Source organism: Colias croceus, chromosome 13 (genome assembly GCF_905220415.1).
Source record: "Colias croceus chromosome 13, ilColCroc2.1".
Taxonomy (NCBI): Eukaryota; Metazoa; Arthropoda; class Insecta; order Lepidoptera; family Pieridae; genus Colias; species Colias croceus.
Window position 1 is genome coordinate 4,797,303 of NC_059549.1, and position 25,940 is coordinate 4,823,242.

General features: G+C 37.5%; 6 protein-coding genes across 6 annotated transcripts; 4 read left to right on the top strand and 2 right to left on the bottom strand.

Moving 5' to 3' along the window:
* Nucleotides 1–645: 645 nt before the first annotated feature.
* Nucleotides 646–2,512, bottom strand: LOC123697040 (trypsin 3A1-like). The gene is made up of 5 exons (XM_045643458.1): nucleotides 2,365–2,512; nucleotides 1,976–2,077; nucleotides 1,626–1,738; nucleotides 1,054–1,222; nucleotides 646–777 (listed from the first exon to the last, which is right to left on the bottom strand). Exons 1-5 carry the CDS (start codon nucleotides 2,485–2,487, stop codon nucleotides 646–648), a joined length of 639 nt encoding a protein of 212 aa, XP_045499414.1. The 5' UTR covers nucleotides 2,488–2,512.
* A 385-nt stretch (nucleotides 2,513–2,897) lies between these two features.
* LOC123697041 (venom peptide isomerase heavy chain-like) lies at nucleotides 2,898–6,090 on the top strand. The gene is made up of 6 exons (XM_045643459.1): nucleotides 2,898–3,050; nucleotides 4,143–4,288; nucleotides 4,527–4,686; nucleotides 4,936–5,052; nucleotides 5,282–5,407; nucleotides 5,860–6,090. Exons 1-6 carry the CDS (start codon nucleotides 2,898–2,900, stop codon nucleotides 6,088–6,090), a joined length of 933 nt encoding a protein of 310 aa, XP_045499415.1.
* Nucleotides 6,091–6,114: 24 nt separating this feature from the next.
* On the bottom strand, nucleotides 6,115–8,854 carry LOC123697042 (trypsin-2-like; the record flags this gene model as incomplete). Its single annotated transcript, XM_045643460.1, has 8 exons — nucleotides 6,115–6,127; nucleotides 6,169–6,398; nucleotides 6,747–6,878; nucleotides 7,087–7,197; nucleotides 7,649–7,805; nucleotides 8,000–8,121; nucleotides 8,406–8,477; nucleotides 8,720–8,854. Coding segments are annotated over 8 exons (972 nt in total), but the record flags the coding sequence as incomplete, so codon positions are not given.
* Nucleotides 8,855–9,379: 525 nt separating this feature from the next.
* Nucleotides 9,380–21,181, top strand: LOC123696607 (mucin-2-like). The gene is made up of 4 exons (XM_045642905.1): nucleotides 9,380–9,512; nucleotides 18,279–19,295; nucleotides 19,639–19,815; nucleotides 20,310–21,181. Exons 1-3 carry the CDS (start codon nucleotides 9,479–9,481, stop codon nucleotides 19,800–19,802), a joined length of 1,215 nt encoding a protein of 404 aa, XP_045498861.1. The 5' UTR covers nucleotides 9,380–9,478; the 3' UTR covers nucleotides 19,803–19,815; nucleotides 20,310–21,181.
* Nucleotides 21,182–21,252: 71 nt separating this feature from the next.
* Nucleotides 21,253–22,653, top strand: LOC123697043. Its single transcript, XM_045643461.1, has one exon. The coding sequence runs from the start codon at nucleotides 21,253–21,255 to the stop codon at nucleotides 22,651–22,653; it is 1,401 nt and encodes a 466-aa protein (XP_045499417.1).
* Nucleotides 22,650–25,525, top strand: LOC123697044. Its single transcript, XM_045643462.1, has 2 exons — nucleotides 22,650–23,298; nucleotides 23,551–25,525. The coding sequence occupies exons 1-2, from the start codon at nucleotides 22,650–22,652 to the stop codon at nucleotides 25,419–25,421; spliced, it is 2,520 nt and encodes an 839-aa protein (XP_045499418.1). The 3' UTR covers nucleotides 25,422–25,525.
* The last annotated feature ends 415 nt before the right edge of the window (nucleotides 25,526–25,940 follow it).

The following is a 25,940-nucleotide window of genomic DNA, read 5'->3' on the forward strand; positions in this document are numbered from 1 at the left end:
GTATTATGTAGGTATCTGTATAGTAAATACTATGTTATATTATGTATAGGTACCTACACATTATGTTTCATCGCGATACGTGGAGGGCATATAAATACAAAGTCTCTAGTATGGAAACTCATACTAACTTGGCAAGAATCTCTTCCATTATCCCCTGCACATAAAACAGAGGAATGTAAATAATATGAGCTGTAGTAATATTCACAAACTGTCTCCGAAATTATGGGCACGCAGACCATAGCCAACTTGTGAGCATACCTATTTATTCTACAAAGATATTGCTGGTAAAAACTACTATAAATTTTCATTTCTTATTTAAATTTCACTTATTTTCTTTAAAAGTCGCATAGTTGCTAGTAACATGCATAATAATTAATAATATAATATGACTAAAGAGACACATAATAAAGTAATGACAACCTGTCTTGATATTATAATACCACCTACACTATACGCTATAATTAAGCAATAATTTCAATTCATTATTTCAATCTATACATATTCTAAGTAAATACAGAAATATTTAATTATATAATTGTTATATTATATTTCTTGGCTTAGAATATAAGTATCCTATTTTTCAATATGTAGTCGGCAACATATCAGCCATAGGCCACTATGATTATCACATTATTTCTAAAGCTACTATCTCACCTTTTCTTTTAACCCGAATCCCGATACTAAACATTGCTGCCTCACTTTTACATTTTCATGAGATTTCAGTGACAAAAGACGAATGGGTTTCACAGAATCACATTCGACGAATTTCTTGGTGACCTGTAATATTATTCTGAGAATTTTTTTTGAAAAAGAAAAAAATAATATCTACCTAAAGCATCGTATCTAGTTACTTGTATTTTTATTTATTTTATATTCCTAAAATCATTTACATTATATGAAATTAAAGAGCTCCATATATAGTTAATTCATCAGCCCTACCATAGGTAGAGTACCTTAGTTTTACATTTAATTCTAGTCGGATAAATACCAGTATAAATTAATACAAAATCTACTGATATTTTACAACTTCAATAAAAAAAAAATTGACTTTACCTCAACTATCGCAAGATCATGTTTCAATATAGTGAAATTATAATTCAAGTGTTTATAAAAGTGTTTAATTTTCCTCCACTGTTCCGGCACTGCATCGAATATAGTCACTGCCGTTACAGTCGTGCCTCCTACCACACGAACGTTTTTTAAATTCCTTATGGAATATGTACTGAAAATACGAAGATAAATAAGATTAACGATATATAAGATTTATTATGTAAAATGAGAGTTCACATTATAGCACCAAGAGGAACAAACTCGTATTGGAGATATTATTAACACAGCTTCATGTGAAATCAGCCTTATAGACGTAGTAGGCGCATATTAACTATGAGTAAAACAATCCAGACGTGCTCTGTTTCCTTCTCTTCAAATCTCTTAACACCTTATCGATATAACTCTACTTCTCTACTTTTTCTTTACTTTTTCAAAAACAGTCACTAACTGCAAAATGTTGCAAATATCGGGCGGTTTAAGAACATTACTGTATACAGTAGGTATATGGCTCTTATTTTTAAGTGATTTTTCCTATATTAAAAAAAAGTGGTAAATAAATGATTAATATACGTTACTCTTCATTAATAAAACAATGCGCTGCAGTCAAGACATATTTCAGTGTTATTAAAGACCCACCACAAAACGATGACCAATAAATTCCAAACCAATTATTTTTCCGGATTGACACCTACAAAAAGATTAATAATTACTAACTATTTATAATATTAATTTGGAACTTTAAATATTATGCAATAATTTTTCTTCTCTATAGAATTCTAATTAGCGCTGAAATAAAACATTTCTTACATTAAAAAATAAGCTACGTAACATGCAGTAATATTAATTACGTGTACGCACAATACATATTCATAAAATTCCAATAATAACAATGCAAATGTGGAAATGAAAAACAATTACGAATTACTTGGTAAGGAACTTGGGTAATCGCTGCTTCTTGCCCTCCGAGTATTTTTAACGGACACTGATCAACATATGGACTGTATTCTTCGTTTTCTTTTAATACTGCCTGTAAAAGTATAAATAAAAATGAAAAATAAATATGGCTTAGGTATTCTGAAACAAATAAAATCTTTCCTCTTTTCATACGACTGTTTTGTCTAATGTAGAGCACTGAATGCAGAGCAGTGATGGTTCAGTGGAAAGAACAGTTAAATGAATAGTCTGGGGTTCGAAGGGTTGCAAATATTTTTAATTGTTACATTATCCATGTCTCAACTCAATCAATCTATCTAATAGCCTATTTACTAAACGATGCAGTTCAGCTAACAGCCTGTGATGGTCTAGAAATCTTACTTTGAAATTCAATTCCTTTTCATTTTGTTCATTGCCTCCCGCAGAATCCCTGAACTTCGGCAATCCACCAAAGCTACAGTTAAAAATCCATAGATTTAATAAAATTATAAAATTTGATTGCATGGAATTACATGTGGATAAGATTTCATTAATATTTATATATTTTCTTGCTTTTATACATAATCATTATAGTTATTTAAAACAACCTTGCAATAACAATTTTGACATCGGATTTTTGATGGAATTTACACAGAAAATAAAAATTCACCGCATATATTGAATCGATATTGTGCGTTTTTCTCTGTTCTGTGGTTTTTCTACTAGATCTAGGATAAGAAAAAGCATGTTTAATTTTAAATATCCTATATTATTAGTAGAGATTTACGACAATAATACTTAATCCAGATATTATCAGCTCTAAATAGACACTACAAAGATCAACGATATTTTTCTCTCATTTGTAAAAATTTCATGAGGCAACAATCAATCAAAAATCTTCTGTCATTGATTTTATTTGATCTCCATCCATCTCAATGTTTTTAAGAGTTATTATTTTAATTTTGAGTTTTTTATGTAACTTTGAAGAGAGTAAGATTACAACGGGAGCCCCTTATTTCGATGACAACGAATTTGTACCACGAGTGGTCAACGGGTGGCCGGCTAAACTTGGTGATGTTCCTTATCAGGTATGTTGACTACTAACTCAGTGGCTTCGCTTGTTTTGTAGAAAACTTAACAAATTATATAGGTACCTACTTAAACCCTCCTAGAGAACACTACCCAAACCCACTACTAAAAAAATGTGTGCGTGTACACACGTAAGAAGTGAAACTTCTTTATGACCTTATTTTTCAAAAAATAATTTACTTTAAGCAACTTTACAGAAATACGTCGAATCACGCGTGGTAGGGATAAGAAAAAGAGGGCGCGTAACGGAAAAATGTCACGGGTAACGAAAAAATGTTACACTAAATTTTTTACCAACCCCGATAAAGAAGTTTCACTTCAAAACCGCATGAAAATCCGTTGCGTAATTTTAAAGAGCTAAGCTGTGTAATGACGTGTTTATGTCGCACTCTGGTTGAATTTGCCATTTTATTGAATGACTAGCCACTAGCGTATGCACAGGGACTGCAAGCACAAGGCGACTTCGTTAATCTCTGTATACTATGTACTTATTACCTACATAACATTATCATAAAGCTTCTTACTCTATCTCTGTTTAGTTGAACGACATACCTTGATCATTAATAACAGTTTCATGTAGGTATTTAACATAAAATAAAGGCAGCGCTGGAGCCATCTCACACTTTCGTTCGTGTCTTCTACGTGTAACTATCAAGTTCTAATTAATAATTTGCTTGCGTTGGATAGATACATAACATAGCGATCAATAGATCGGAACATCAATAAAAATGTTGCAAATTATCCGGAAAAAACTGTATACCGTAACGTATCGACTCCCACACGATTTAAATCTAGAGCTGGTGTAGGTAACGATTTACAAATTATAAATACAATGTAGGTACGACTACGAGATCACGAACCTAGGTATATTACTCATTTAAAGTCTTTTTAGTTAATAATCTACTTACTAAATTAATCTACTATTATAATATTATAAACTCGTTTAAAAATAAATAATCAAGTTTGTACCTACCCAAAAGTTAAAGGATGTATATAAGGCAATGCTATCATATCATAAGAATGTTTACATCACTCGTTAGAAACAAAACTTTAGGTTGTATTACCAAGTTGTTCTTAATTTCACTTTTCAGGTGGGATTTAAAAAGGAGATACCGCGTCAAAAAATATACATGACTTTCTGTGGTGGTGTTATCATCGCTCACACCAAATTACTGTCCGCAGCGCATTGCTTTGCGAATGACCCGAATTTCTGCCAAAGACTTTGTGGATCTCAGGGGTAAGAATGAATGATGGGAAAATCACGATTACCAAGAAATGTGTAGTTTAGAAACCTAGTTTCAGTCTGAAATACAGTTGGTCAATTTCTTTGACATCTCCAGCTCTACTTAAATTTTAACTTCCTCTTATAGTATTTGTAAAAGTATGTCGACAAAGCGTGTAGGTATCATTTTCTTACAATGCTCAATTAGGTATAAAATAAGTTAATTAACTTGATTGGAATTCTTATTTACTAGATCTAAACGGACAGTATCACACGTATACGCAGTTGCGGGTAATCTGAGAAATCGTGATTACTACGGCGCGGATTCGCCTGAATCTGGACAATGGAGGATGGTCAAAACTGTCACGTATCCTAAAACTTACAAGTTTCCGAAGGATGATATCGCTGTATTAGTAAGTCAAAGTTCCTGTTTCTTTTATCAGCTAACACTTAATAACATAATACGTACATAATTTATTCCCGACATAGTTTAAAGGGATCGTTAGGAAGAAGGGTTAGAAAACCATCTAAGTCCTTGATTCGTTGGTGGAAAACATAAGAGAGAGTCGAGAATGAGAAAGGCGATTTCTAGCACCGAATTGTGCTAAACTTTAAATATCCTTATCCAAATTTACTACATAAAGGGACATTATCATTTTCAGTTTACAACGATGCCATTTATTTACAATACGCATGTGAACGCTATACCATTTGCTTCACGATTCGCGGACTATCACGGGAAGTGCTTGGTGTCAGGTTATGGACGCATTTCCAAATCAGTAAGTTTTATTTTATATTTATTATGTACCTTACAATAACAGGTCTTCATTAAATCTGTTTGAAAGTTTGTTTATTCTCAATGTTCCTTATTAAATCGAACTAAAATGTTTCCAATCGATTGATCCACATAAATAAATACCTACTTATACGTACTTCACATTGCACTCCTACCTATTTTTAAATTTCCTAATGCTACCAATAATTTATAAACGTCCAAAAATGTTCCAGTCCACTTCAAGCAAGTTACTATTAGCTCATCTGGACCTCATACCGATAAGAACCTGTAACAGGATGTTTAGAAAAAATATGAGAAAATTCGTTTGTACATCAAGTAGACTAACCGATGTTGGCAAGGTATGCAAATTTTGTACACAATTATTATGCTTTACGATAATTTTATTCATAGTTTAATACAGGTAACACAAAAAATATTTTATTATTATAATTACCCAATTACTTTAAATTGCGGAAGTTCAGATCCGTGTAAAAATATTAATCAATTCACATAATAATTAATCGAAACTTGAATGAGCATTCTATTGCACTGGAAATCATCATAATATATAAAAGAACCGACCAGATCAAAACTGCTACCCATCGTGGAATTAAAGTTGTTCCTTTAAAAATATTATATTAATTAATATACAAAAACATGAATATTGGTCATTATTTGTCCAATTTGATCTGCTCTATGATATAAATAATGAAATACTGTCTACTGTCTACTACTAAGTATATACATACATATTATATATTTTTAGTATAATTAAGATAAGAATATGATAATAAATCTTGGAATATTTCAGGGGGATTCCGGAGGGCCTCTCGTTTGTATGAACACAGGAGACCCTAACGAGAAAGCTGGTCAAGGGATCCTTGTAGGCATAGTTAGTGGCCACAGATACCACACTGGGTCTTTTTTTACGCGCGTTTCGTACTTCTATAGATATATCGAAAAAAACAAATCATGTCAAATTTGTCTTGCTAGAGAAGCGACTTGTTTTCTTATCTTAATATACACTTTATTATTATTTTGACTTTGTTTTATTTATGTGTATAGCTTAGTTCTTTAAACTGATATAGGTATTTAGTTTTAAATTAAATGAAAACCCATATAAAAATTAATCAATTTATTTCCCATCACTAAAAGAACAATACAAAAATACACATTAAAGCTATATTTGCTAGCTGCATCGGTGACCCATTTGTTGAACAAGCCAACTTTGACATGCAAACTGGGCAAGCCTCGATACATGACTGACGTTACACCAACTAAAAGTCCCTGTTGCTCGTCTTCTGCGGGATCGCCGGTGCCGAAACAAATTAGACCAGCGCCTTCTGCCTCCTTGTGTAAAAAATATTAAATAATTGATATTGTAACTTCAGTGATTCAATTTTATAAATGGGCGTTCTTCACAATCCAGAGCGTTGGCCAAACAAATGATCATCGATGTCTGCCACAGTTATGGCGATCACGAATAAACATCATTAAAATCGTGATTGCCTATACTGGCCCCACTTTTGAAGAGGGCTCATAAGAATAGGAAACTGCCAGACAATTATAAATAAAAAAGTTGCATTTTAGGGGCATATTTTACTTTTTAAACACAGGACAAGATCTACTATATTTTTCATTCGGTTTATTTTTTTCTTAAAGGTTATTTACAAAAATGTGCTTGTCTTAGTTACTTACAGTAGAAGACAGTCTGGAGTCATATTCAGTACAATAGTACTGCCAACAACATCGCAGTAATTTTTGCTCACACGACGACTGTTTATGTATTTTCAGGTCAGTTGTATAAAGACTTTTATCCGTTGACCAACTCTGTTAACAAAAGAAAATTAGTTTATTGTATAAGCAATACCATATTCTTATGTTTGTTTTCTATACCTACTAAAATCAGTGAATCTTCTTCTTCTCTACATTAGTAAAACTTAAAAGGCAATGCCAACAAATAGTTACTAATCTTATTTGAAATTGGCATGAATGTGTACCTACTCGGAATAGCAATAGAATATAATATTATACTTACCCTAGTAGGTTTTAGTACTACACCCATACATATTCCATCGAAGTCTTGATTTTTCAAAGCATAAGGTATTTTATTCACAAACTGATTAAATTCCCATTTTTTTGAAACGACCTGAAATATAGAGTTGGTCTTTAGGTATACAGGTTTAACAATTTTTATCATAAAATACCAACATAACTGTGGTACCAAGGAGGTAAACTTAATCGAAAATCAATTTGCTAATGACCTACAAGGTACCCCAGAAATTCAAACCTATGTTTTTATCAATACCCTGGTGTGATGTACTTTCCTTCATTCATAGTGCTTACATACCTATTACCTACCTATACTAATATTATAAAGCTGAAGAGTTTGTTTGTTTGAACGCCTCAGGAACTAGTGGTCTGATTTGAAAAATTCTTTCGATGTTAGATAGCCCATTCATTGAGGAAGGCTATAGGGTATATCATCACGCTAAGACCAACAGGGAGCCACGCGTGTGAAACCGCGAAGCGTAGCTAGTTCTATATATGGTCAAGATTCCATATCAACATTACATAACAGTTTAAATTAAACCACTCACAATAATAGCAAGATTATATGCCGGAAATCTGAAAAACCTCTGCGAATGTGTTCGCTTCACGTTCCTCCACTGTTGGATATCGTGGGAGAGAGGCTGCTGAGTCAATGTATGCAGGATGCCGCCAACTACGCGTATTTCATGTAGACCTCGTTTTAATCTATGGTTTGTAAATAAGTGTAAAAAAGACGCAGTAGAAGTAAGTCAATAATAAGACTTTTAACAGCAACAAAAGGCATAAAATCTAATTAACGAATTAAAATTTCAGAATCTAATCTAGGTACATGGAATTTGTGAACAATCAAAATTAAATATCATGTACATGAAAAATGTCCTATAGATAGCTAAAGTTACCTTTTCCGATTTGTAAGAAAACAATGTGCCGATGTCAATACCCTTTCTTCAGTTATGATGCTCCCAGTACAAAACGATCGGTAGAGCAAATTCCACTTATCATACAATCGGTATATAAATACCTGCAAACGTGACTTTTAAATAAATTATAATTCGTAAAGTTAACTCCTAAATAATGCTTCAGAGGTGTGTATTGGAACCTCGCTACAGGAAAAGTATTGTCTGATGAGCATTGTATACCTATATATTGTATTGTTTCTGGTCAATTAAACAATACAAAATGAAGTAGGAATGAAAGTTAGATCAGCTTAAATATTACGCATATGCTTTACTCAATTAGTCCCACTGAAAATATGTATTATTATTAAATTAAATGCACATAAATAAAAAATGGTCGAATACTTACATGGTGTTTCAAAGTACCAAGCGAAGCTCTGTTTGTGTCAAAACTCGTTAAAGTTACATTGGCCAAATGTTTCTGGAAATTATTAATAATAGAAGTTAACTGGTATCCTTATTCAACCAAAGATAATTCTTTCGATTTTATAACAAGAAACCGTTATAGAAAATCAGTAATGTAACTAATCTCGTCGTTAACCTTAACATGTTTATATTATAATAATTAAAGACCCTGGCAGGTGTTCTAAAGTTATTAAGACCAGTTGTTTTTCTATAGTTTTATTTATTTTGTAGGTATGAATTGGTAAATGGTTTACTTACTTTCCGTGAAGATCCATTCAATTCACTTTCTACTCGCCGTGATAAATCAATCACTAGGAAAATTACAATCACTCGTAACAACACTTTAGAATTGTAACATTGAATATTCGTAACTGAATGAATTGTTTTTAAATAATTTTGTGTTCACTTCTGAAATTGTCAAGGAAATTGTCATGACAGAATGTGTCATGTGTGGCAGAGTCACAAGAGTGGTGGCAGAAGATTTGACTTTTTTGACTAGACCTTATTAAAACTTCTTTCTTTTCTTATATTGTCCTTTTTTACGAAGATGAAAAGTATTTTTTAAGGAACAATATCTAAGATAAAATAGTGATAAAATAGAAGCTGGTTTTTCCAAACTCAGTTAACAAACTGCATTAAATTTTATTTCAAAAATTGATACAAGGAAAAAGTATTTTTAGAATAATATTTTTGAAAGAACATTATTTAAATCATTAACTACAAATTATAACTTCAAAGCCGAATTGAATGAACATACTATCAACCAAAGTCTTCACTTTCAATAACTTTATTCTCGACAAGCGACTCTACGTAAACCTGTCTGCCTATCAACAATACATCATCATATATTTCACACTGTTCATCATAGTAAACTATCATCAACACGTGTTCATATAATTCACTATTAGCATGTACAATATACATAGCATACACATACTCGTAACAGACACGAACTACAGTTACTGCGAACGCATTTCCAATTCCCATACTAAGTCAGTCGTTACCTGACCAGCCGGCATGGAGCACGCATATTCGCTCATCGTTATAACATGTGAGTACAAACACGTAAACAATTTAGCCTAGCGACCAGTGAACTGTGACAACCTCGATACAACAATGTCCTATACAAAACTTTCACCGCGTTTTGTAAGTAATTCCGTTTTGTTGATAAACATGAGTGGAATGCAGGTGTTAGGTAAATAATAACTTGACGTCCTTGGTGTGTACTGAGAAAAGTTAAGGAAACGCTTTACAACAGTTACTTGTGACATTTCTGGTACTTGGCTATAAAATAAAACATATAAATTCCTCTAGAGTTTATTTCCACTTTACTTTTAACTTGATTTCGCTTGCCACTCTATCCGCTACTGTTTCAGTCGCAAAACGCGACCGCTGACGGGCTTATAAATTTGTCTGGATATCTTTTTGTACTACTTTTACCGTCATAATTATTATCTCATAATACATTAGATACAACCGATTTTTTGATATTGTTAAGACTAGATTCTAGATATTATATGTGTCATAAATATAATACGAATATAAGACTCTACGAACTCGGTCTCTACCAATATTTATAAACAAACTAACTGTAAAATATGTACAGGTTTCTGTTGGGAATATATTATGTGTTAAATGTATCACGTACCTATGTATATTTGTTATTTGTATTATAAATTTCTTATATAGGTATACCAAATATACCTATTAGGTACTAGGTACTATTTTGTCTAGCTATAAACGAATCATTAACTATGTAATCCTTACAATTACACGAATTATTAATTACTTAAATGATATACATATAAGATATTTATTGTAAGCTCGATTATGTTTAAACACCTTATTAGATTTTTTTGTGTGACAAAGTACCTAAGCAAAGTACAGATGAGAGTTTGAGCGTAAAAATTAAATTTACATGAAATATTCTAAATTAATGTTGCATGTTACTTAATTGGTTTAGAAATTAGTATAACTATGCATATACACGCACCCATTATATTAATTAGTACATGGGTATCACTTACATAAAACTATCGCTGCGATTATCTTATTAGCTGGCTATAGAACATAATGTAATACGTTAACTTTGAATTTTCACCCCCCCCCCCCCTTACGATTGTGTTATCAAATCCAAATTATGTAGTTACTAGCTGCGCTCCGCGGTTTCACCCGCTTCGCCCTTGTTGGTCTTAGCGTGAAGATATAATTTATAGCCTATAGCCTTCCTCGATGAATGGGCTATCTAACACCGAAAGAATTTTTCAAAACGGATCAGTAGTTCCTGAGATTAGCGCGTTCAAACAAACAAACAAACTCTTCAGCTTTATAATATTAGTATAGATTGCAGTCATCAATCATTAATAAAAATGAATTAAATAAACTCATAAAATATTAACATTTACACCTCGCTTATTGCAAAAAAATCAAAATATCAATATCAAGCTTTAACAAAAGGATAATTTATTCTTTTTTATTGATATCATAACAATTATTATCTAATCATAAGCAATGAGGACTGAACCGTTACTGAATTTTAATAGAGAAAGCTTTGGGTCAATGAGTAATTGACTCTTAGAAAACCTAGTCTAGTTGTTAAATAATTACGAAATGACTCACTACAAACCCAGCTGTCTAGTACATAAATGGAATCAGATATAGATCGAATAAAATTAATTATTACATACAATAACAACGTTGAGTAATATTGTTTTAATGTCTGCTTAATACAAATATATTATTATCCTACTTTGATACACCGACCGCCGGTGACCGGTCGTTGTGGAAAACCCTGAGGGAGGCCTTTGTCCAGCAGTGGACGTCCCACGGCTGAAACGACGACTTTGATATTTTACGTACAAAAACTTAAATGCAAGAAACAGAATCTCTTGAACATCTTGCGCTTTTCTGTCAAGTACCTAACGGTATATTTCAAAGCGTGATGCTGGCCCTCAAGAAATAGTACTTTATTTTCTCGACAGCATTGCATACTTTCCGATTTTCATCCTCAATCGGGAACATTACTGCGCTCTATCAATTACTCTACAATTTGTTATAACAAAAGTAAAGGAGCTTTCATGTAGAGTTGATTTTATAAATTGTTGAAATGAGACAGATACCCCAAATTATAGATATAAATAAATTCTAGAGATATATATAAATTCTATAAAAATAATAAATCGCGTAGATAGGGCGTTTATAACATTGTTTGTTTAAAACAGCATAGTATCTAAGCCAGTGTACGTATAAAAAACCGGCCAAGTGCGAGTCGGGCTCGCGCACAAAGGGTTCCGTAGCAGCAAATATAATAAACTTATTATGTCAATTTATACACCTGGTGAATGGAGCCTAAACTCTCCCGATATTTTGCCTTGTACTTTTATGTATGAATATTAATATTAATGGCGTATTGCTTGAATAAGCTAATATTTCTCGTAAAAAGTACCTACATTATAAAGATTTTATATCATCGCGGATTTTTAAAGGTGTACAATACTGTAGTATATTTTTTGATCTATCTTATAAGGTTCAGCCATCGTTTTCAGTGTAAGCACAATAACTTAACCAAAATTACAGTTAAATCAACCTATCTCAAAAACTATAAGAGATACTTTGATCAAACCAAAAATCGTTGAAAGAGTTAATTAGCATGCATCACCTCTATTTTTTTTAGAATTTTATACCCCGTAGTTATAAAAATAGAGGGGGGGGGACATACTTTTTACGACTTTGAGAGCTGATATCTCAAAAACCGTTCACTTTAAGAAAAATGTTTTTTAGAAAACTTTATATCATTTTAAAAGACCTTTCCATTGATACCCCACACGGGTATGTACATCGAAAAAAAAAATTTCATCCCTCAGTTACATGTATGGGGGGCCCCACCCCCAATTCTTTTTTTTACTATTTAGTGTCATATTTTTGTAGCGGTTCATACAACACATATTCCCATCAAATTTCATCACTGTAGTACTTATAGTTTCCGAGTAAATCGGCTGTGACAGACGGACAGACGGACAGACGGACAGACGGACATGACGAAACTATAAGGGTTCCGTTTTTGCCATTTTGGCTACGGAACCCTAATAATCGTACGATACTTGTCGTCGTTGGCCTATTTGATCTGTAGTAGATCATATATGCAGTTACATTTAAATTTCAAAAATTTTAAGTGTTGCAATTTTCCTAATCAGTCATGACTTAGGGCAGCGTCGTTCGTGGCTAAAGAGCCCGATTCTGGAGCGACAATAACGCCCACAAGTCTTACACTTATATGATGATGATGTGGAAGGTGATAAATTATTTAATCTAGTCCGACGATCACGGAGTGCATCGAACCAACTGCGATCATGTGCCTTACAACCCTCATGAATAAGACTACGCCAATAAGTACGGTTTTGGGCGAGCTTTTCCCAGTCCGGGGGGTTGATCTTGAACGTGGACATGTCACGTTTCACGCTGTCTTTAAAACGTAGCAAGGGTCTTCCGATGCCTCTCTTCGCGTGTGCAACCGCACCGAGCATAACTTGTCTCGGCAATCGGGAAGGGTCCATGCGATGGACATGTCCTAGCCAACGCAACCGACGCTGCTTAAGCAGGGCTCTAAGACTGGGCAACTGTGCAATCTCTAGGACTTTTTCATTCGTAATTCGGTCTTTCCATGTTATACGCAGAATACTACGCAGACAGCGCATGTTGAATGCATTCAGCCGATGTTCCTGCTTGGCGTACGAAGTCCAGGTCTCAGCGCCGTATAGGAGAACACTAAGTACAGTAGATCGGTAAACAATCATCTTCGTTTTGGTTTTTAGATGTTTATTCTCCCACACTCTTTCTCGGAGCATCCCAAACGTTGCTGCAGCTTTGCCGATGCGACTGTCAATCTCAGCATTCATGGAAAGATTGCTCGTAACAGTTGATCCGAGGTAAAGAAATTTATCGACTAATTGTAATGGAGTTCCATCTAGAAGAAATGTTGGTCTATCAGTAAATCCCTGAGCCAAAACAACAGTTTTCTTAGTGTTGATGGACATCGAAAACAAAGTGCAAGCGCGAGAAAATTTGTCCAAAATTGTTTGCAATTCCACGACGGAATTTGCAACAAAAGCTGCGTCAACTGCAAATAAAAGCTGGTCCACAAAGAGATCTAGGCGGTGTCGCTTAGATCTAAGTAGAGAGGCGTTAAATAGTTTACCATCGGCTCTGGTGTGCAGATGTATACCTTGCTGGTCATTATTAAATGCAGTGTTCAGAAGTAGTGAAAAAAATATACCGAACAGTGTAGGTGCCATAACACAGCCTTGACGGACACCTCTACGCGCTATGAAGGGTTCCGAGGCTTTTCCATCATACACGATTACTCCTCTCGTCTCTTTGTGAAATGACTTTATCATTGAGAGTAATTTGGGAGGACAACCGATAAGTTCCAAGGCAGAATACAGACCATCCCTGCTAACTGAGTCGAAAGCCTTATTTAGGTCTACAAAGGCAATAAACAGGGGTGTCTGTTGTTCTCTGCACTTTTCCTGAAGTTGTCGTAGGGTAAATATCATGTCGATTGTTGATCTTTGAGAGCGAAAACCGCATTGGGCTTCAGGATAGACGCGATCTGCAAGTTTCAGGAGTCTGTTAACGATGACTCTTCCGAATAGTTTTCCAACTACGCTTAAGAGGGAAATACCGCGGTAAGAGTTGCAGTCACCGCGGTCGCCTTTTCCTTTGTAAAGGGTTATGATGTTAGCGTCGCGCATATCCTGTGGCACTTCACCCCGATCCCAACACTGAAGAAGTAGGTTATGCAAAACAGGCGATAAGCATTTTAACTTTACTATTTCGGGGAGGATTCCGTCACATCCCGGTCTTTTCTTACATTTAAGTTGAGAAATAGCAATATCCAAGTCTTTGGTGGATGGTGGATCGTCTAAAGCATTGAACACCTCTAGCTTCGGAATTCGATTTAAGGCATCTTGATTTATGTCAGCAGGTTGCGAATATAGCGCTGTATAATGTTCAACCCATCTTGATAATTGGCGGTCACCATTTGTGATGAGAGTCCCATCCACTTCCTTTAGAATTCCGGTCTTCTTCGGTAAAGGTCCGAGAGCCTTTTTTATTGCTGAGAACACTCCGTGAAAATCGCCTGCCTCTGCAAAATGCTGGATGCTCTGACAGAGTTCACACCAGTACTTATTGCTAAAATAACGAGAAGAACGCTGCAAATTGGCTTGAGCTGTTTTTAATTTCGCATGAGTGGTTCTGGAAGGATTCATTCGGTGACGTAAAAAAGCTTCGCGTTTTGCCTCCACTAATGGCCTGAGCTCCTTTTCGTAATCGGAAAACCAGTCCTGGCTCTTTCCTCTACGACGTCCAAACACCTTTTCCGCACTGTTTGTAAGCAAGTCTTTCACTCTTAACCATTTTTCATTCAAAGAGGCAGCCAATACAACGCCTTTAGCTTCCTGTACCAATTGAGAATATTCCTCCAGTTTATTGTCATTTTGGATGTTCCTACAGTCGATGCTTTGATTGCCCAAGGTATTACGAGAATGAATCTTTTTCTGTATAACTGCGACCCGAGACACAATTAAAGAGTGGTCTGTATCGCAATCAGCACTATGATAGGCTCGGGTATGCAGTGTTTCAGACAGGTTCTTCTTCTTGGTTAGAATAAGATCAATTTGGTGCCAATGTCCAGACCTAGGATGTTTCCAGGATACTTTACGACAGAATTTACCCCGAAAATAGGTATTCGTCACACACAAATTGAACCTAGAGCAAAGTTCCAATACACGTTGTCCATTCTCGTTACAATTCCCTATTCCGTAAGCACCCAAACACTGGGGCCACGCATTTGTATCGCCACCGACGCGAGCATTAAAGTCGCCTAAGATAAAGAGACGATCACCTGTACGCGTGGCGCGAATGGTCGTTGAAAGTTCTTCGTAAAAAGCGTCTTTAGTTTCTGCAGTGGCGCTGAGGGTTGGAGCATATGCTGAGATGAGTGTAACATAACCACTGGCGCTCCTAATACGCAGGACCATTATACGTTCTGAGACTCCTTTGGGGGACTCTAATGATGCGAGGAGATCATTGCGAACAGCGAACCCAACACCATACAATCGCGGCTCACTTATGTCTTTTCCCTTCCAAAAGAACGTGTAATTTTGTTCACGCAGAGAGCCCCCGTCGGGTAACCTGGTCTCCTGTAATGCGCAAATAGATATGCCAAGTCTCGTTAGTTCTCTATCGATCAAAGCTGTTTTTCGTAAGATCTGAGTATCATCCGATCTGTCGGCAGTGGTCTGGAAGCCAGTAGTCATAGTGCGCACATTCCAAGTGCCGATTCTCATGTTATAACGGTGGTTTGTATTTATTTTCTTCTGTATTATTGCAGGTGTAAAAATATACGGTACTGGCAAACAATTGCTCCCAACACCTTAAAGAAGCATACCAATACCGGGACGGATCAGTACCTTGGTGGCTGGGGGCTGCCCAGCTTAAAGCGGGCGGTAACTGATCAGTGGGCCTACGATGGACCCTCCCACTGTCGAGGATGACCCCTGGCGTCCGCGCTTACGCCCATGTGCGCCAACTTATAACCGGTAGACTGCCATCCTCCGTGTTTTTGTCCATAAAGCTATGTAGCTGTTATGAGTGGAGTGTCCTCTCCACGTAACTGCATTGCCAGGGATAAATTGAGGAAACGTGGGGCCTCCCAAGACCCACGCCACCCTCTCGGCGTCACTGACTAAATCCATAGGAATGAGTACACATTACGTATGGAGTCAGCTAAGCTGCAGGAGTCTGCCGTTCGTTGATTGGATCAAACATCCGCCTTACGGAGGCTCCAATTCCGGGTTGTATTTCGGAGTTTTCCTTCTCCTATACGAAAGGCAAACCAATGCTAACGGAGTCCGTCTCTCCGAAAGAGGGAATGTAGAAAGGAAGGGATTTGAGGACGGATAAGGATTGAAAAAGATGTGAAGGAATAAGGGCATAGGACACTACTATTACCAGATAAAAGGGGGAAGTAGTAGTAGTGGCTCGGGGTGTCCGGGGTCGCGTACCCGTACTTTTTGTACCAGACAAAAAGCCCCCTGGAGGAACGATACTTGTATGACATAATTATAACATTTGTGACTCATTATAGATGCCGGCACTTTCACACCAAATGAGATCTTAACGAGTGTGCAAGTTTAAATAGTGCGTGTTTTATGATTAGGTACTCTGTGTTGTAATAAGAGAGCTGTAGATTTGTATTGCATTGGAGTTTTGTGTATAAAGCCATGTTAATATAGAGTCCATAAAGAAAAGCTCTATTATAGAGCAATCGTACTGTCTTTATAAAATTACAGGGTAACATTATTAATCACTTAAATTTTATAATAGCGATATATAAGTGCCTATATATATTATTATGATAAACAATTGTTACTAACATTCATCAATGAGAATATCCTAGGTATATCGTTTTATGCTCATTGGCACAATTCTTAATAACTAAAATGTAGGTATACATACTTAGTTAAAACGATCATAAATGAATCCCTCTATGAAATTCTTGGCATTTAACAAGTAAGTATTTGTTTCCACATTTTAATAGAAGACGATTGTCAATAAAAAACGGACAACATGCAAGATCCAGCAATCGATAAATAACTAAACATCCCTCGCAGTTCTAATAAGAATCTAACATAACATTACCTAACACAAATTGATTACTCGGTTTCCCAAAATGTAATAAAGTACTTTTATGTAATATCGATTTTCATATAATTTATCGAATTACTGAGTAATGTTTATTTCTTAGGAATTTTAACCGTTTCAGTTATACAATTGGCTATCCTATCAGGCTTTTAATAAATAATTGACGCACATATTTACCGCATTTTTCATAATGCAGTAACGACTTTTCGCTAGTCGATCTAGTCATAATCAAAGGAAAATTTTGTTGATTTAACACGGATTACCTATTCTATAAAATACAGGGTTTCATTGTCAAAATTAACATGATTTAACCGCTTATACAAAACCCGTTGTTACGTATATGTAATGCCTGCTTGCATCGAATCATAAGCACCTACTGCTTTATAAATATGTATACACATTTCTGCATCATGTAATAACTGTCTGACGTGCGTATTCGCGAAATTTTGTGTGAATCAAACGGTATACTATCTAACGCGGTTAATGAGGGATGTCGCATGTGGGATTGATTCTTGATTAATATTAAGTAGGCACTATGTTATCGTATACATTAAAAGCAATTTTAATTTTAGTTCAATCTTTGACACGATTATTCCTGAATGAAATAACTATATTTTATATATAACTATAATTATATTATTTAGGTTTCAATGCGTGAAAATATTTCACCATACAAAGACAGGTATTTTATGAGTAGATAACGCGGCGAATATAAATTGCAAGACCATGATTCCTATCCAACGTGATTGGAATACCTTATGTATCTTTTTATTGCATTGTCAAATCCAGAGCTCCTATACTTTATGAATGAAATGGAAAAATACCTGGCTCAGGGACTTGACCTTAGGGAGATATTTGCAAAAAGCGGGCCTTGAAAACCAGTTTCGGTTCCGCTGTAAGATGTGACGGTGCTCCTTCGAAATAAAAATAAATCATATCACCTGCATACGACAATAATATACTGCGTTTGTTTCAATGTTAAAGGTCCGACATTTTTTGGAGAAATGTCATTAGGTTTTGAAGAAGAAATAAAACTTATCAAATTTCTACTTTATGTGTTATTTATTGCTTAATTATAGGAAGTAACGAGAAATTTTTATTTTTTTTCCAGTGTTACAACTATGCCTAGCAGAAATACCAAACGCCGCGCCAAGATGGTACGCAGTCAACCTCATCAACGACTCCAACTATTCACCGAAGCCAATTACTGAAATATTCTCGCAAAACACATTTCCTCCGGACAACCAAGTGATTGTCTTGCAATCAACGCAGTCGCCAATAACACAAGATATTTTGGGAACAACTCCGCCCACCACACGGAGTACGGGACCAGGAAATACTCAGAGCACGTCGTACACGCAAACCCAATTCCCTAGAATATTTTCGGATCAAAATATCCAAAGTTCAACGCAAGATCCATCCACGCAACTAACTCAGTCCACAATCCCGTACCAAACAACAAACTTACGTGCAGATCTAACGAGTATTTTAGGAAATTATCAAACAAGTCAAAGTCAGAGCTACTCGCCATTCCAAACGACTCCACCAACAGTGGCTGTAACGCCATCTACAGTACAAACATGGCTGCCCACTCAATCAACCACTCCACCTCCGTTACCTACTAGTGACTTTACTACTCTATCTACAACTCCACCGCCTATCCCACTACTAGATAGACAAACATACAGTACATTACCGCCGTATGTACCTACCATAAGATCGAACATTCCTTTTAATCAACAACAAGGACAAGCAATTGGCAGAGCGAGACCTTGCGACTTGAATGGAGTGAGACCTAATCCAATTTACAATGCATCGTCTCCTACTCTATTGAGCCCTATCCCAAACAAACCCGTCCTTACAATACGTTTGAAAGCTCCGAGAGGATCTATCACAAACCTGCACATCAACCCAAGTACGACAACCACAACTAAAAGGCCTACAACGACTAGAAGAAGGAAGTCGCCAAAGGGCAGAAATGACTATGAGATATGCTTGGATTCATGCAAAGGCAGAAAGGATCCCATTTGTGCCAGTCCGTTGGGAGTGTTTCCTATCGATTCTAATACCTTAAAAGGATTCCCGTCTCTATGTCACATGGCCTGCCACAATTCTTTTAGAAAACTACGTAAGTACAATTTAACTATTACTTACCTAGGATATTAGGTTGACCCAACTATAAAACCTTGCATTACTATGTGTGTTGGCTAAATGCCTCTGTATGTTTGCTTAATCTCATCTTGTGTGGTAACCAAACAAACCAAAGCCTACTTATAAATTCAGACAATACTAATCTATGTGAGTAAGTACTACATTTCAGTTAATTTTTAAGAAGTATATGCGTCATGACGAAAACTCTGATAGTAAATATTTAATTTATAAAAACACAACGCGTTTTAATAAAATGCGACTAAATAATATAACTCTTATTAAAATACATTTTATACTAAAAAATGATTTATTTATTACAGCATCATACGACAAAGTAGCAGATGGGCGTTGCGGAAGATTACGAACACGCATCCGCACCGTTGAAAAGAACAAAATAAAGAGAGAAGACTTAAACAAAGCCCAGTACACAGTCTCACATTCCGGACCCGAAACTGTAGTAGAATTCTCTTCTTTGAAACGTTAAGTATTTTATATTTATAGTAGAGCCATTTTAATAGGCAACATTTGACAGTTCAACAAAATTCAACAACGTAACCTAGTAACGACGACATAGAATAACATGATATTTCGTTTTGTTAGAACTGCACATTTGCTTAACTTTTTTCAATTACGATTACATATTTATGACCGATAGAAGTTATTTTAAGATTTCATTTTACTGATAAACCATCCTAAACATAATAAACAATTTCTAAATTGAAGAACTGACGTCGCTACAATTTTGTGTCATTAAACCTTTTTTCTTTTTAAATACTAGAGACGTTACTCTAAAAATCGAAATCTGACATCTAGAATCGAATGCATTGATTACTTGTGAATAAAAATCATCATAAATTAATAAATTCGATTGACAAATGTTTCAAATCCGTATCGATTAATACACTTTAATCGATGTTTTTAAGCAGGTTACCTCTCTTCGAAGATAAAATTGATAGACGTCAAATGTTGCCTATTAAATTGGCTCGACTATAGTTTATTATAAGGTAAACGTTATGTACATTTTTGTTTAGTTGTACGAGATTTAATTCGAAGAATTTACGTACTATACACAACTAGACTCTCTACTATCGTATATCAGAAGATCGTCAAAAAATATCCAAATGGCGTTGTGAACATTGAAATTTGCGCCTTATTTCGTGGCAGTAATGTTCAAAATCTATTGTATAGACTATAGATCAATAGAAAACTGCGTAATAGATGCGTAGGCAGTTTTGTTTCGGACAAATATTGTGATTGCAAGTTTAGTTGTTTATTGTATGTTAAATATTCGAAGTTAAGGCCCTTGACACATGTTAGATTAGTGCCAGTCTATACGTACAAACAACGACGGTTAGGGCCAACGATGCTTTAAGTCACTTTTACTCATTTTCTCTTATATACCGACATAAATTATAATTCCTTTCAACAAAGGCTGACTTTAATGTAGGAGTAGTAATAACATAAACCTCATAACGTTTTTATATATACTTATAATGCCTGATGATACGCCATGTTAAGTTCTAAATTTCCACATACTTTGATAGACACAATTTTATAAAAACATAGTATAAAATTGAACATCCCAGTCTTCAAGTATGTCGAAATTTGTAAAAATTCAATAAAATATATTTAACGTAGGCTAGAATTAAAACGTGATGACTAATCCGTCCATTTTTAAGGTATTTTGTAACATTTATAATATAAAAATGTTAAATAAAAAAATTACATACAAACAAATAGTTTTATTTGCACTTAATTATTTATACTATGTCTATTGTCTATGGAAACACGAATTTGTTATATTCAGTCTAGTATTTTAATCATAATAGGATATTAATATTGGATATTTACTATACTTTATATCAGTCACGCCGCGCGCGCGCATGCGAACGGTTGGTTATTGTGCGTGACGGTGTGGTATTCGGGATTTGAAAATGTCCTCCGTGGTAAAATGTGCAAATTGCAATGTAGTGATCAACGAAGTGCTGGCCTTCGTCCATAATAAAATATCTGTAATGGACGATGAAAGTATTAGCAGAATCTGTGCAAGCGCTTTCTCTGAAAGTGAAATTGTAGCGGCGAAGAAGTTGTTGTTCGAATCCTTGTCGACAACGAAACGTAAGATAACGAGGAAGAAGGCGGGGAAAAATATTCGTGATATAGACGACATCATCTGTCTTATTCGCGATACCGACTCCGAGGATATCCCAGTCTTCGTGGCCCGCGATCTTGAGAAGTTACCCCCGGTTCTGTTCGATCATGTCGACGTGACGAGGCTACTGAAAGACATTGTTAAGCTACGGCAGGATCTCGACATGATGAAAGAAGACTATGCTACAGTTAAGCAGATGGACCAGTTGAGAAGTGAGGTGCAATATCTTTCATCAGGATGGCGCAATGTAAACACCAAAAGAGGTGCATATGTCGCAAGACTCACAAGTTATGAGTGCGATAGTGGTCCCATGGGATTGCCGTTAGAGTGCAATGAACGCAGTAGTGAATATTTTCAACAAAAATCTGCGTTAGAATCTCCTCTAAAATCCGTTATTAATAATCAAATAGCGGAGGGTAGCAGTGAAGCTTTGCCGCAAGGTATGCAATACGATTCGACCGTCGAACTTCGAGAAACGGCTACGATGACGCACATCGCGGGTCAGCTGATCGAGTCGCTTGCGACTCCTCACGCGCAGTCCGCACCCGTTCCCCCGCCGGTGCACGGTGTGGCCGACGGAGCTTCGCCGCCGCCGCCGCCGCTGTCCCCCGCGCAGGCCGGTGGCCGCGTTCCCCTGTCCCCCGCCCCGCTGCTGATGCTACCTAGTCCGGCCGCATGTACTGAGCCGCTACCACCACCAGTCGAAAAAATTGGATCCGGCCCTGTCGCTCCTAAGTCGCTGGCGGAGATTGTTCGAGAAGGCCAATGGAAGACACAGGCCCCGAGTGACCAGTGGGTTCGTGTCCAAAACAAAAGATCACGAAACCGTTTCGTTGGGAAGCGAGGAAAAGCGGAGTCTGAGCCTGGAAGTAATTTTAAGGCAGCGGAAACTAAGGTTCCCATGTACATTTATAATGTGGCGAAGGGCGTGTCCGTGTGTGACATCCATACCTACATAAGGAAGAAGACTAACATTGATGTTACAATTGAAAAAATGGGCATGAAGTTAGCGAAGGATTACGAATCATACAAAATATTCGTACCTAAACATTCGTTAATAAATTTCCTGAATGATGACTTCTGGCCAAAGGGGGTAGCCTATCGTCGATTTATCAACATTATCAGACGTGATAAGGGAAATGTCCGTGTGACGAGCGAGAATATTGACAAGTCTAATTTATGAATAACATCAACTTGATAAGTTTTAACTGCAAAAACGTGACGAGATCAGTGGAATGTGTGCGGCAGCTTTGTCGCTCGGCGGATGTTGTGGCGCTGCAGGAGACGTGGCTAATGCCGCACGACCTCGGTTTCCTGGCCGCGATTGACGACGACTTCGCCTGCACGGGTACCTCTGCAGTGGATACCTCGGCAGGGGTCTTACGCGGTAGGCCCTACGGCGGAGTTGCCCTACTGTGGAGAAAGGTTGCGTTTCCGACGGTGACCGTAGTGAAGTGCAATAGTGTGCGGCTCGCCGCGATAAAAATCGAGCTCAGTGATCGTTCCATCTTGATATTTTCTGTGTATATGCCTACTGAATCCAATGAAAACTTAGTGGAATTCACAGAGTGTCTCAGTGAAATGACAGCCATAATTGACAGTCACAATGTGCAGTCAGTGTTTATGTTAGGGGACTACAATGCGCACCCCGGTGAGTCTTTTGCTACCGAACTTTTAACTTTTTGTGCGGAACAATCGTGGTCCTGTGTAGACCTGGAACTTATGCCGGCGGACAGTCATACATTTGTAAGTGATGCGCACGGCTGTCGGCGCTGGCTCGACCACTGTCTTGTGACAAGTGCCGCGCGGCAATCCGTGTCCGCGGCCTGTGTGTTGTATAATACTTATTGGTCTGATCATTACCCTGTATCTATACGATGTAACTTTAATTTGCTTAAACCTAAGATTTCTATACCTACTACTTGTATAAATAGGGTAGTCTGGGGCGAACGTGACTCAACTCAGATAACGAAATTTAAAACTGTATGTCACTCTAGACTTCGTGAGATTAATTTTCCTTCAGAATTAAGAAGCTGCTCAGATGATATGTGTCGTAACCAAAATCATAAAATCCTATTAGATAACATGTATGACGAGATTATTTCTATTCTGTCGAAGGCCGCTATTAGTAGTTATAATGTTACCGAAAAGCGTAGATGTAAATACATTACCGGGTGGAATAGGCACGTCCGCGGCGCTCACGAGAAGGCTCGGCTATGTTTTCAGGCTTGGTTGTATGGGGGTAGGCCCGGGGCCGGCCGTCTTTATGATGATATGTGTGAAACAAGGCGCACTTTTAAATCAAAATTAAAGTGGTGTCAGAATAACCAACAACAAATAAAAATGGATATTATTGCTGAACTTCACTCAAACAAGAAATTTGGTCAGTTCTGGAAAAACACCAATAAAATGAATCATAAGCCGGGCCTCCCCGTCAGCGTGGCGGGAGTGCACGAGCCAAGTGAGATCGCCACCTTGTTCTCCCACCATTTCAGGGTGGACTCGCCTCTGGGGCCAGCGCGGCAGGGGCCCGATGCTGAGGAAGGTGGTGAGCGTAGTGTTTATTTTACTACGAAGGAAGTGCGTGCGGTGATCAAAGGCATGGTGAGGGGTAAATCCCCGGGTCACGACAGCCTTAGCATCGAGCACCTGCAGCACGCAGGTGTACACCTACCCAGAGTGCTTGCTATGTTTTTTACCATGTGTTTAGGCCACTCCCATCTGCCCGATAATCTAATGCGTACTATAGTTGTACCAATCATCAAAAATAAAACTGGTGATACATCGGATGTAAACAACTATAGACCGATCTCACTAGCTACAGTGGTCGCCAAAGTACTGGACAGTCTGCTTGGTCAGCACCTGGATAAACACGTCTCGTTAAACGACGCTCAGTTTGGTTTCAGGCCCGGGCTTTCCACCGAGAGTGCTATCCTGTGTCTCAAGCAGACTGTACAGTATTACACGAGTAGAAAGACTCCAGTCTATGCATGTTACCTCGATTTATCCAAAGCATTCGATCTTGTATCGTACGATATTCTATGGGGTAAATTAAGGAATGAAACTTGTCTACCTAGGGAAATTGTGAAATTGTTTATGCATTGGTATAACAATCAAAAGAATTTTGTAAGATGGGCAGGCTCTCTTTCGGGGGAGTATGGGCTGGAATGCGGGGTGAGGCAGGGGGGGTTGACCTCCCCCATGCTTTTCAGCCTGTACGTCAACCGACTGATCGATGAGCTCAGCAGCACCGGCATAGGGTGTCATATAGATGGAGTCTGCATGAATAACATCAGCTACGCAGACGATATGGTGCTGCTGAGCCCGTCGATTGGTGCCTTACGAAGGCTCTTAAAAATTTGTGAATCCTACGCAGTGGCTCATGGGCTCAAATACAACGCGAAAAAGAGTGAAATAATGATTTTCAGGCCGGACAACAAGCGATACACATTTGTTCCGAATTTCACTCTGAGTGGTACAGCTCTAAACAAAGTCGAGCAATTTAAGTATTTGGGCCACTGGGTCACCGAAGACCTTAAGGATAGTGTGGACATTGAAAGGGAGCGCAGAGCGCTGTCTGTCCGATGCAACATGTTGGCCCGCAGGTTTTCACGGTGCACGGGGACTGTCAAAGTTGCACTTTTTAAAGCGTACTGTCAGTCCTTTTACACCTGCAGCCTGTGGGTTAACTATACACAGCGGACATACAGCGATCTGCGCGTTCAATACAATAACGCGTTCCGGGTGCTGATGGGGCTGCCGCGCCACTGCAGCGCCTCCGCGATGTTCGCGGCGGCTGACACAGACGGCTTTGCGGCCATCATGCGTAAACGGTGCGCATCTATCATGCGCCGCACGCGCGACAGTCCCAACACCATCCTGCGCGCGCTGGCGGACCGGTGGGACTCTCCGATGCTGGCGCGCTGGATACGGCTGCACGCAGTCGTTTAGTGATTTGCCGCCATCATCGGGAAGCCCACCCGGACCTGCCACTTTATGTTTATTTTAGGTTAAAAAAAAAAAAACATTCTTTATTACTAACACTAGTATGTAAGCTCGCAATTGTACTAACACTATATGGATTTAATCTTAGGATGAATCTGAAATAAATGATTATTATTATTATGTCTCTCTCCATAATACACGGGTATCGCCGTAAGGATGATACCCGGTCCTTTGGAAGGCTTACGTGGGGACACAGGTCCAACACGCAGAGGCCCTTTAGAGAATTTAATGTGTTGTGGGACACCAGCCGCAGCCTGCCCATGGCTGCACTATAGAGATACAGCCCTGGGCAGTCCGCGGCCAATGTAGGACTATTGCAGAAAAATGGAAATGAATAAAACTGGGTTATGGAAGGGGGTGTTAGATGGACTGGTATATTGGGTCTATGGGGGCTATGGACGTCTGCCTTTTCAATTTTTAATATTGAAAATTATGGCAGACGGTGACTCGCCAGTTCGGTCGATG